At 36.0% G+C, this 14043-nt stretch overlaps 1 protein-coding gene across 10 annotated transcripts in view; it reads left to right on the top strand.

The window, feature by feature from the left end:
- The window catches only part of LOC106566233 (plasma membrane calcium-transporting ATPase 2), a 294986-nt gene that overhangs the window by 193897 nt on the left and 87046 nt on the right, over positions 1 to 14043 (top strand). For 5 of the 10 annotated variants that reach the window (XM_014134114.3, XM_082959527.1, XM_082959524.1 and 2 more), the window contains exons 5-7: positions 9426 to 9551; positions 11414 to 11542; positions 12894 to 12926. In XM_014134114.3, the coding sequence (XP_013989589.1) occupies positions 9426 to 9551; positions 11414 to 11542; positions 12894 to 12926 (288 nt within the window). The remainder of the gene's footprint in view (positions 1 to 9425; positions 9552 to 11413; positions 11543 to 12893; positions 12927 to 14043) is intronic. The other 5 variants (XM_045691977.2, XM_014134115.3, XM_045691982.2 and 2 more) reach the window with 1 other exon arrangement.

The following is a 14043-nucleotide window of genomic DNA, read 5'->3' as shown; positions in this document are numbered from 1 at the left end:
CAATCACTGATGAAAAAGGTGTAGAATACCAACTTTGGATTTGTTATTATTATTATTTATTTATTTAACCTTCATTCTAGAACCTTCATTCTAGAACCTTTATTTAACTAAGCAAGTCAGTTAAGAACAAATTCTTATTTACATTGATGGCCTACCCTGGCCAAACCCCGGACAATGCTGGGCCAATTGTGGCCATCAATGCTGGGCCAATTGTGCGCTGCCTTATGGGACACCAAATCACGGCCGGATGTGATTCAGCCTGGAATCAAACCAGCGACTGTAGTGATGCCTCTTGCACTGAGATGTAGTGCCTTAGACCGCTGCGCCACTCGGGAGCCCAGGATTCCCTCGTCAAAAAAAAATGTTATGTGTCCAAACAGCCGAGGAAAAAAACTCACCGAAGTCCAAAACGAACAAAAACCACACAAAATGTAGTCATAATATATAAAAACTCTTCCAAACTGTTTCTGCTGGAAGCATGCAGACGCCTTCATACCACTGCGCCATCTGTCCACAATGAGTCTTAATGGCTAAACTTCCTGTTTTATCCTCATCCCAAACCACAATGAGTTAGCAAGGCGACTCTTAATGGCTAAACTTCCTGTTTTATCCTCATCCCAAACCACAATGAGTTAGCAAGGCGGCTCTTAATGGCTAAACTTCCTGTTTTATCCTCATCCCAAACCACAATCCTTAATTTAAACAATCAGAATTAATGCTTGAAGTTTTGTATTTGTATTTTATTAAGGATCCCCATTAGTTCCTGCTAAGGGAGCAGCTACTCTTCCTGGGGTTTATTAAGGATCCCCATTAGTTCCTGCTAAGGGAGCAGCTACTCTTCCTGGGGTTTATTATGGATCCCCATTAGTTCCTGCCAAGGCAGCAGCTACTCTTCCTGGGGTTTATTATGGATCCCCATTAGTTCCTGCCAAGGCAGCAGCTGCTCTTCCTGGGGTTTATTATGAATCCCCATTAGTTCCTGCCAAGGAGGCAGCTACTCTTCCTGGGGTTTATTATGGATCCCCGTTAGTTCCTGTCAAGGCAGCAGCTACTCTTCCTGGGGTTTATTATGGATCCCCATTAGTTCCTGCCAAGGCAGCAGCTACTCTTCCTGGAGTTTATTAATAATCCCCATTACTTCCTGCCAAGGCAGCAGCTACTCTTCCTGGGGTTTATTATGGATCCCCATTAGTTCCTGCCAAGGCAGCAGCTACTCTTACTGGGGTTTATTATGGATCCCCGTTAGTTCCTGCCAAGGCAGCAGCTACTCTTCCTGGTGTTTATTATGGATCCCATTAGTTCCTACCAAGGCAGCGGCTACTCTACCACTACAATACAACATGTATAATACCACCACTATATATCTACAATACAACATGTATAATACCACCACTACATATCTACAATACAACATGTATAATACCACCACTACAATACAACATGTATAATACCACCACTACAATACAACATGTATAATACCACCACTACAATACAACATGTATAATACCACCACCACAATACAACATGTATAATACCACCACCACTACAATACAACATGTATAATACCACCACTACAATACAACATGTATAATACCACCACTACAATACAACATGTATAATACCACCACTACAATACAACATGTATAATACCACCACTACAATACAACATGTATAATACCACCACTACAATACAACATGTATAATACCACCACTACAATACAACATGTATAATACCACCACTACAATACAACATGTATAATACCACCACTACAATACAACATGTATAATACCACCACTCACTACAATACAACATGTATAATACCACCACTACAATACAACATGTATAATACCACCACTACCAACATGTATAATACCACCACTACAATACAACATGTATAATACCACCACCACTACAATACAACATGTATAATACCACCACTACAATACAACATGTATAATACCACCACTACAATACAACATGTATAATACCACCACTACAATACAACATGTATAATACTACCACTACAATACAACATGTATAATACCACCACTACAATACAACATGTATAATACCACCACTACAATACAACATGTATAATACCACCACTACAATACAACATGTATAATACCACCACTACTACAATACAACATGTATAATACCACCACTACAATACAACATGTATAATACCACCACTACAATACAACATGTATAATACCACCACCACTACAATACAACATGTATAATACCACCACTACAATACAACATGTATAATACCACCACTACTACAATACAACATGTATAATACCACCACTACAATACAACATGTATAATACCACCACCACTACAATACAACATGTATAATACCACCACTACAATACAACATGTATAATACCACCACCACTACAATACAACATGTATAATACCACCACTACAATACAACATGTATAATACCACCACCACTACAATACAACATGTATAATACCACCACTACAATACAACATGTATAATACCACCACCACTACAATACAACATGTATAATACCACCACTACAATACAACATGTATAATACCACCACCACTACAATACAACATGTATAATACCACCACTACAATACAACATGTATAATACCACCACCACTACAATACAACATGTATAATACCACCACTACAATACAACATGTATAATACCACCACTACTACAATACAACATGTATAATACCACCACTACAATACAACATGTATAATACCACCACCACTACAATACAACATGTATAATACCACCACCACTACAATACAACATGTATAATACCACCACTACAATACAACATGTATAATACCACCACTACAATACAACATGTATAATACCACCACTACTACAATACAACATGTATAATACCACCACTACAATACAACATGTATAATACCACCACTACTACAATACAACATGTATAATACCACCACTACAATACAACATGTATAATACCACCACTACAATACAACATGTATAATACCACCACTACAATACAACATGTATAATACCACCACCACTACAATACAACATGTATAATACCACCACCACTACAATACAACATGTATAATACCACCACCACTACAATACAACATGTATACTACCACCACTACAATACAACATGTATACTACCACCACTACAATACAACATGTATAATACCACCACTACAATACAACATGTATAATACCACCACTACAATACAACATGTATAATACCACCACTACAATACAACATGTATAATACCACCACTACAATACAACATGTATAATACCACCACTACAATACAACATGTATAATACCACCACTACAATACAACATGTATAATACCACCACTACAATACAACATGTATAATACCACCACTACTACAATACAACATGTATAATACCACCACTACAATACAACATGTATAATACCACCACCACTACAATACAACATGTATAATACCACCACCACAATACAACATGTATAATACCACCACTACAATACAACATGTATAATACTACCACTACAATACAACATGTATAATACCACCACTACAATACAACATGTATAATACCACCACTACAATACAACATGTATAATACCACCACTACAATACAACATGTATACTACCACCACTACAATACAACATGTATAATACCACCACTACAATACAACATGTATAATACCACCACTACAATACAACATGTATAATACCACCACTACAATACAACATGTATAATACCACCACTACTACAATACAACATGTATAATACCACCACTACAATACAACATGTATAATACCACCACTACTACAATACAACATGTATAATACCACCACTACAATACAACATGTATAATACCACCACTACAATACAACATGTATAATACCACCACCACTACAATACAACATGTATAATACTACCACTACAATACAACATGTATAATACCACCACTACAATACAACATGTATAATACCACCACTACAATACAACATGTATAATACCACCACCACTACAATACAACATGTATACTACCACCACTACAATACAACATGTATAATACCACCACTACTACAATACAACATGTATAATACCACCACTACAATACAACATGTATAATACCACCACCACTACAATACAACATGTATAATACCACCACCACTACAATACAACATGTATAATACCACCACTACAATACAACATGTATAATACCACCACTACAATACAACATGTATAATACCACCACCACTACAATACAACATGTATAATACCACCACTACAATACAACATGTATAATACCACCACTACTACAATACAACATGTATAATACCACCACTACAATACAACATGTATAATACCACCACTACTACAATACAACATGTATAATACCACCACTACAATACAACATGTATAATACCACCACCACTACAATACAACATGTATAATACCACCACCACTACAATACAACATGTATACTACCACCACTACAATACAACATGTATACTACCACCACTACAATACAACATGTATAATACCACCACTACAATACAACATGTATAATACCACCACTACAATACAACATGTATAATACCACCACTACAATACAACATGTATAATACCACCACTACAATACAACATGTATAATACCACCACCACTACAATACAACATGTATAATACCACCACTACAATACAACATGTATAATACCACCACTACAATACAACATGTATAATACCACCACTACAATACAACATGTATAATACCACCACTACTACAATACAACATGTATAATACCACCACTACAATACAACATGTATAATACCACCACTACAATACAACATGTATAATACTACCACTACAATACAACATGTATAATACCACCACCACCACAATACAACATGTATAATACCACCACCACTACAATACAACATGTATACTACCACCACTACAATACAACATGTATAATACCACCACTACAATACAACATGTATAATACCACCACTACAATACAACATGTATAATACTACCACTACAATACAACATGTATAATACCACCACTACAATACAACATGTATAATACCACCACTACAATACAACATGTATAATACCACCACTACAATACAACATGTATAATACCACCACTACAATACAACATGTATAATACCACCACTACAATACAACATGTATAATACCACCACTACAATACAACATGTATAATACCACCACTACAATACAACATGTATAATACCACCACTACAATACAACATGTATAATACCACCACTACAATACAACATGTATAATACCACCACTACAATACAACATGTATAATACTACCACTACAATACAACATGTATAATACCACCACTACAATACAACATGTTTAATACCACCACTACAATACAACATGTTTAATACCACCACTACAATACAACATGTATAATACCACCACTACAATACAACATGTATAATACCACCACTACAATACAACATGTATAATACCACCACCACAATACAACATGTATAATACCACCACTACAATACAACATGTATACCACCACCACTACAATACAACATGTATAATACCACCACTACAATACAACATGTATAATACCACCACCACTACAATACAACATGTATAATACCACCACTACAATACAACATGTATAATACCACCACTACTACAATACAACATGTATACTACCACCACTACAATACAACATGTATAATACCACCACTACAATACAACATGTATAATACCACCACCACAATACAACATGTATAATACCACCACTACAATACAACATGTATAATACCACCACCACTACAATACAACATGTATAATACCACCACTACAATACAACATGTATAATACCACCACTACAATACAACATGTATAATACCACCAGTACAATACAACATGTATAATACCACCACCACTACAATACAACATGTATAATACCACCACTACAATACAACATGTATAATACCACCACTACTACAATACAACATGTATACTACCACCACTACAATACAACATGTATAATACCACCACTACAATACAACATGTATAATACCACCACCACAATACAACATGTATAATACCACCACTACAATACAACATGTATAATACCACCACCACTACAATACAACATGTATAATACCACCACTACAATACAACATGTATAATACCACCACTACAATACAACATGTATAATACCACCAGTACAATACAACATGTATAATACCACCACCACTACAATACAACATGTATAATACCACCACTACAATACAACATGTATAATACCACCACTACAATACAACATGTATAATACCACCACTACAATACAACATGTATAATACCACCACTACAATACAACATGTATAATACCACCACTACAATACAACATGTATAATACCACCACCACTACAATACAACATGTATAATACCACCACTACAATACAACATGTATAATACCACCACCACTACAATACAACATGTATAATACCACCACCACTACAATACAACATGTATAATACCACCACTACAATACAACATGTATACCACCACCACTACAATACAACATGTATAATACCACCAGTACAATACAACATGTATAATACCACTACTACAATACAACATGTATAATACCACCACTACAATACAACATGTATAATACCACCACTACAATACAACATGTATAATACCACCACTACAATACAACATGTATAATACCACCACCACTACAATACAACATGTATAATACCACCACTACAATACAACATGTATAATACCACCACTACAATACAACATGTATAATACCACCACCACTACAATACAACATGTATAATACCACCACTACAATACAACATGTATAATACTACCACTACAATACAACATGTATAATACCACCACCACTACAATACACCATGTTTAATACCACCACTACAATACAACATGTATAATACCACCACTACAATACAACATGTATAATACCACCACTACAATACAACATGTATAATACCACCACCACAATACAACATGTATAATACCACCACTACAATACAACATGTATAATACCACCACTACAATACAACATGTATAATACCACCACCACTACAATACAACATGTATAATACCACCACTACAATACAACATGTATAATACCACCACTACAATACAACATGTATAATACCACCACTACAATACAACATGTATAATACCACCACTACAATACAACATGTATAATACCACCACCACCACAATACAACATGTATAATACCACCACTACAATACAACATGTATAATACCACCACCACTACAATACAACATGTATAATACCACCACTACAATACAACATGTATAATACCACCACTACAATACAACATGTATAATACCACCACTACAATACAACATGTATAATACCACCACTACAATACAACATGTATAATACCACCACTACAATACAACATGTATAATACCACCACTACAATACAACATGTATAATACCACCACTACAATACAACATGTATAATACCACCACTACAATACAACATGTATAATACCACCACCACAATACAACATGTATAATACCACCACCACTACAATACAACATGTATAATACCACCACCACAATACAACATGTATAATACCACCACTACAATACAACATGTATAATACCACCACCACTACAATACAACATGTATAATACCACCACTACTACAATACAACATGTATAATACCACCACTACAATACAACATGTATAATACCACCACTACAATACAACATGTATAATACCACCATACAACGTGTTTTCTATGTGTGTGTGTGTGTGTGTGTCTGTGTGTGTGTGTGTGTCTGTGTGTGTCTGTGTGTGTGTGTGTGTGTGTCTGTGTGTGTGTGTGTCTGTGTGTGTGTGTGTGTGTGTGTGTGTGTGTGTGTGTGTCTGTGTGTGTCTGTGTGTGTGTGTGTGTGTGTGTGTGTGTGTGTGTGTGTCTGTGTGTGTGTGTGTGTGTGTGTGTGTGTGTGTGTGTGTGTGTCTCTTCACAGTCCCCGCTGTTCCATAAGGTGTATTTTTATCTGTTTTTCTTGATGTGGAATAGAGTTCCTTAGTGTCATGTGCACCGTCCCTAGACTGTTCTGGACTTGGGTTGTCTGAGCTGTGTGCTATGTAATAGTTTAAACAGACAGCACAGTGCATTCATCTTGTCAACACCTCTTACAAAAAACAAGTAGTGATGAAGTCAATCTCTCCTCCACTTTGAGCCAGGAGAGATTGACATGCATATCATTAAAGTTAGCTCTCTGTGTACATCCAAGGGCCAGCCGTGCTGCCCTGTTCTGAGCCAGTTAATGAACCATATCCCAAACCTTAATCCTTAACCAATCGAAATGAACGCCTGAAGATAATTAACCCTATCCCAAACCTTAATCCTTAATTTAACCAATCTGAATTTAATGCCTGAAATTAACCGTAGTTGTTTTCTCATCCCAAACCTTAACCTTTAACCCAGTCGGAATGAATCCCTTAACCATAGAGTTGTTTCTCTCCGCCTATAACTCATGAAGCTGGAAACACTTATCTCCCTCACTAGCTTTAAGCACCAGCTGTCAGAGCAGCTCACAGATCACTGCACCTGTACATAGCCCATCTATAATTTAGCCCAAACAACTACCTCTTCCCCTACTGTATTTATTTATTTATTTTGCTCCTTTGCACCCCATTATTTCTATTTCTACTTTGCACTTTCTTCCACTACAAATCTACCATTCCAGTGTTTTACTTGCTATATTGTATTTACTTTGCCACCATGGCCTTTTTATTGCCTTTACCTCCCTTATCTCACCTCATTTGCTCACATTGTATATAGACTTATTTTCTACTGTATTATTGACTGTATGTTTTGTTTATTCCATGTGTAACTCTGTTGTTGTTGTATGTGTCGAACTGCTTTGCTTTATCTTGGCCAGGTCGCAGTTGTAAATGAGAACTTGTTTTCAACTAGCCTAACCTGGTTAAATAAAGGTGAAATAAATAAAATAAATAAAAATTAAGGAGCTGTGTGCCTGAGTACAAGACGTAGCCACTAGGGGCGTAGTGAGTGTTATTAACATCCAATAGGGTTGGGTTTTGCTAGGGTGTTGCGGACGATCAGATGGGCTTAATCAGCAAACTCCGGCTCACGTGTTCAATCCCAGTAATAGGCAAACAATTTTGGTAAATGCGACATTTTAACGATCCGTCCTCAAATACCTCAAAATTTGAGGTTGGAGCAACTTCAAAATGTAACATTTGGTGAAAAGTGGAAGAAAAAAAAAATGTCTGCCTTACTCTATAAAACAAGATGTTTGTGTACGTGACAACAAAAACCATCTTAAACAGCTTTTTGGTTGTTAAAGAGTTGTTGTGTTTCAGGTGACCTGCTTCCAGCGGATGGAGTGTTGATACAAGGGAACGATCTGAAGATAGATGAGAGTTCACTAACAGGAGAGTCTGATCACGTCAAGAAAGACACTGATAAGGACCCCATGCTGCTGTCTGGTCAGTGACACACACAAACTAACACACACATAAACACGCACACACACACACACGTGCACTCATACCACAAGCAAGCACTGCACCCAGGCACGTATAGTACCATACGTGCTGTGCTGTTCTGGGTTGTCCATAAACTGATGAATAGTGACAGGACATTGGTAAATATAGACACCAGGCCTGTATAGTATACCATGCTACCAGGCAGTATGGTAAAATAGACACCAGACCTGTATAGTATACATGCTACCAGGCAGTATGGTAAAATAGACACCAGGCCTGTATAGGAAAATAGACACCATGCCTGTATAGTAAAATAGACACCAGGCCTGTATAGTAAAATAAACACCAGGCCTGTATAGTATACCATGCTACCAGGCAGTATTGTAAAATAGACACCAGGCCTGTATAGTTTACCATGCTACCAGGCAGTATGGTAATATAGACACCAGGCCTGTATAGTTTACCATGCTACCAGGCAGTATGGTAATATAGACACCAGGCCTGTATAGTTTACCATGCTACCAGGCAGTATTGTAAAATAGACACCAGGCCTGTATAGTATACCATGCTACCAGGCAGTACGGTAAAATAGACACCAGACCTGTATAGTATACATGCTACCAGGCAGTATGGTAAAATAGACACCAGGCCTGTATAGTATACCATGCTACCAGGCAGTATGGTAATATAGACACCAGGCCTGTATACTATACATGCTACCAGGCAGTATGGTAAAATAGACACCAGGCCTGTATAGTATACCATGCTACCACACAGAATGGTAATAAAGACATCAGGCCTGTATAGTTTACCATGCTACCAGGCAGTATGGTAAAATAGACACCAGGCCTGTATAGTATACATGCTACCAGGCAGTATGGTAAAATAGACACCAGGCCTGTATAGTATACCATGCTACCAGGCAGCGTGTGGAGAGCCATTGTATTATGTATCTAATCTATTATTCCAGTCACAACAGGATGACATCTCCTCAATGGTAGAACTGGGATGTTCATTCTCATTTGAATTTCAATAGAGAAAAACATTAGAAGCATGCAGTGTCTTGATATGCATTGTTCTCTGTAATGACTTTCATAGTGAGAAATAGATTGAGGAATGATGTGTATATACTGGAAATGGATAATCTCTCTCTCTCTCGCTGTAACTCTCTCTCTCTGTGTTTCGGTCTCTGTCTCTCACTCTCTCTCTCACTGTAACTCTCTCTCTGTGACTCTGTCTCTCTGTAACTGTCTTTCTCTCTCTTTCTCTCTCTCTCTGTAACGCTCTCTCTCTCTCTCTCTCTCTCTCTCACTCGCTGTAACTCTCTCTCTGTGTCTCTGTCTCTCTCTGTAACTGTCTCTCTCTCTCTGTAACTCTCTCTTTCTCTCTCTCTCTCTCACTCGCTGGAACTCTCTCTCTGTGTCTCTGTCTCTCTCTCTCTCTGTAACTCTCTTTCTCTCTCTCTCTCTCTCTCTGTAACTCTCTCTCTCTCTTTCAGAAAGAGAGAGAGAGAGTGAGCTCTGTAACTCTACCTTACCTCTCTCTCTCTCTCCTGTAACTCTGTCTCTCTGTCTCTCTCTCTTTCTGTCAACTCTATCATGTAATTACTCTCTTCATGTCCATAGCTGGTTATCCTTGTGTAAATGTGTGTCTATGAGTGTGTGTTGGTGTGGTATACAGTTTTCTTTTCTCTTTGACAGCCAATCATACATTGATGTAGGATATAATAATTCCCTCTGTTTCATAATCTCCCTGTGTGTGTGTGTGTGTGTGTGTGTGTGTGTGTGTGTGTGTGTGTGTGTGTGTGTGTGTGTGTGTGTGTGTGTGTGTGTGTGTGTGTGTGTGTGTGTGTGTGTCTACAGGTACCCATGTGATGGAGGGTTCCGGCAGGATGCTGGTAACAGCTGTGGGGGTCAACTCTCAGACTGGCATCATCTTTACACTGCTGGGGGCCGGAGAACCAGTGGAGGAGGAGAAGAAGGAGAAGAAAGGTATGTCTCTCCCTCCCTCCTTCTCCCTTCCTTTCCTTGGTGCCACTTCTTTTTATTATTAATATAATAATTATTATTCATATTATTATTAATATCATTAGTATTGATATAATTATTATTCATATTATTATCAATATCATTATTATTATTAATATAAATATTATTATTGTCAATATTATCATTAATGTCATTTTTATTATTATGAATATTATTATTAATATAATTATTATTATTATTAATAATATTATTATCAATATTATTATTGATATAAATAGTATTATTGTTGATATTATTATTAATGTCATTTTTATTATTATGAATATTATTATTATTATTAATATCATTATTATTATTAATATAAATATTATTATTGTTAATATTATCATTAATGTCATTTTTATTATTATGAATATTATTATTAATATAATTAGTATTGATATAATTATTATTATTATTAATAATATTATTATCAATATTATTATTGATATAAATAGTATTATTGTTGATATTATTATTAATGTCATTTTTATTATTATGAATATTATTATTATTATTAATATCATTATTATTATTAATATAAATATTATTATTGTTAATATTATCATTAATGTCATTTTTATTATTATGAATATTATTATTAATATAATTAGTATTGATATAATTATTATTATTATTAATAATATTATTATCAATATTATTATTGATATAAATAGTATTATTGTTGATATTATTATTAATGTCATTTTTATTATTATGAATATTATTATTATTATTAATATCATTATTATTATTAATATTTATATACTTAATTTTAGGAATATTTATATTATTATTATTTATATTATTATTGTGAATTATGCTATTATTATTATTATTAATATTAATATCATTACTATTATTAATATCATTGTTATTATTAATATAATTATTAGTATTCTTATTATAATTATTCTTATTAATATCAATATTTGGATTAATGTCATTATTATTATCAGATTATCATTAGTATTATATCTGTCATTAGTATTATTATCATTAATAGTATTATTATTATTATCATCAGATTATTAGGTACTTAAACTGCTCCAACTATTGACTGATGAAAGGCACTTCCTGGTAGAGGTAAAGTGTCCATCTTGGACAGGTTTGAATCTCCTGGGGAAGGTGATACTACTCTAAAAGAACTCTGTCTTAACAATAACTCCAAACACAATGACCTATGTATATGATATGCCTACTGGCTGCTGTCGGTGTGGCCTGCTGTGGGAAGTGGCCAGCTGTACTCTAAGCTCTGGGTCCATCTCCTCTCCTTACTCTCTTGTTATCTATGGTTCTATAAACCAACACACAGGTGAGGCAGTGGAGGATGGCCAACAAAACACAGGTAGAGTATCTCTCTTTGTGACCCTCGTCCCATTCCTCAGTCCCCCTGTACCCAATACCCACCAGGACCAACACTGAACCCCCCCCCCCCCCCCCTAACTACCCTACTGAACTACCCCAACCCCTTCCCTGTCCCTAATCAACAGTAACCAACCGGGCTTCAGTCTCCCAGGAGCAGACCCATACACATTACTGCATCTTTTAAAAGGATGAAAGAAAACCCCATCTCATCCATGTTTCCCCCACCGTCCCCAATACAGTTTCAAATGTCCCACATCCAAGCCTGTGATTGGTTAAATCAACATGATCAAAGCCTGTGATTGGTTTACATCAACATGATCCACGCCTGTGATTGGTTAAATCAACATGATCAAAGCCTGTGATTGGTTACATCAACATGATCAAAGCCTGTGATTGGTTTACATCAACATGATCGACGCCTGTGATTGGTTAAATCAACATGATCAAAGCCTGTGATTGGTTAAATCAACATGATCAAAGCCTGTGATTGGTTACATCAACATGATCCAAGCCTGCGATTGGTTAAATCAACATGATCCAAGCCTGTGATTGGTTAAATCAACATGATCCAAGCCTGTGATTGGTTAAATCAACCTAATCACTGCCTGTGATTGGTTAAATTCACTAAAGAGATCTGCTGAGTTAAATAGTAATAGTAACTTCACAAGGAATGATTTAACATTCACCAATTCACCCCAGACAGACTTTAAAGAGATTGAATAGAATGAAGAGGAACTGAGTCCCAAATGGCACCCTATCCCCTATGGGCCCCATAGGGCTCTGGTCAAAAGTAGTGCACTACATAGGGAATAGGGTGCGTTTTGGGATGCAGAAACAGACCGGAAGATTCTACTAATGTAATGCATCTTCTACCCTCCTGTGAAGGAAACGTTGCATGTGAAGTGTACATTATACACAAGGGTGGCATTGGAATAAAAAATAATGTCGACTCCCGGTGTAAAATCCTAAGAGTTTAAACATCATTCAAAACGTAATTCCCAACACGTAAAATATAATTACATTTTTTGTGAACTGTGTTCTTAAAGCAATTGCCTCCAATTCCACCCCTGAGTATGTAACAGATGGTGTTTTCTTCC

The sequence above is a fragment of the Salmo salar genome, chromosome 12, assembly GCF_965601325.2.
Source record: "Salmo salar chromosome 12, fSalSal1, whole genome shotgun sequence".
Taxonomy (NCBI): domain Eukaryota; kingdom Metazoa; phylum Chordata; class Actinopteri; order Salmoniformes; family Salmonidae; genus Salmo; species Salmo salar.
The sequence above is the reverse complement of the archived record's forward strand: the minus strand, read 5'-3'. Positions and strand labels throughout refer to the sequence as shown.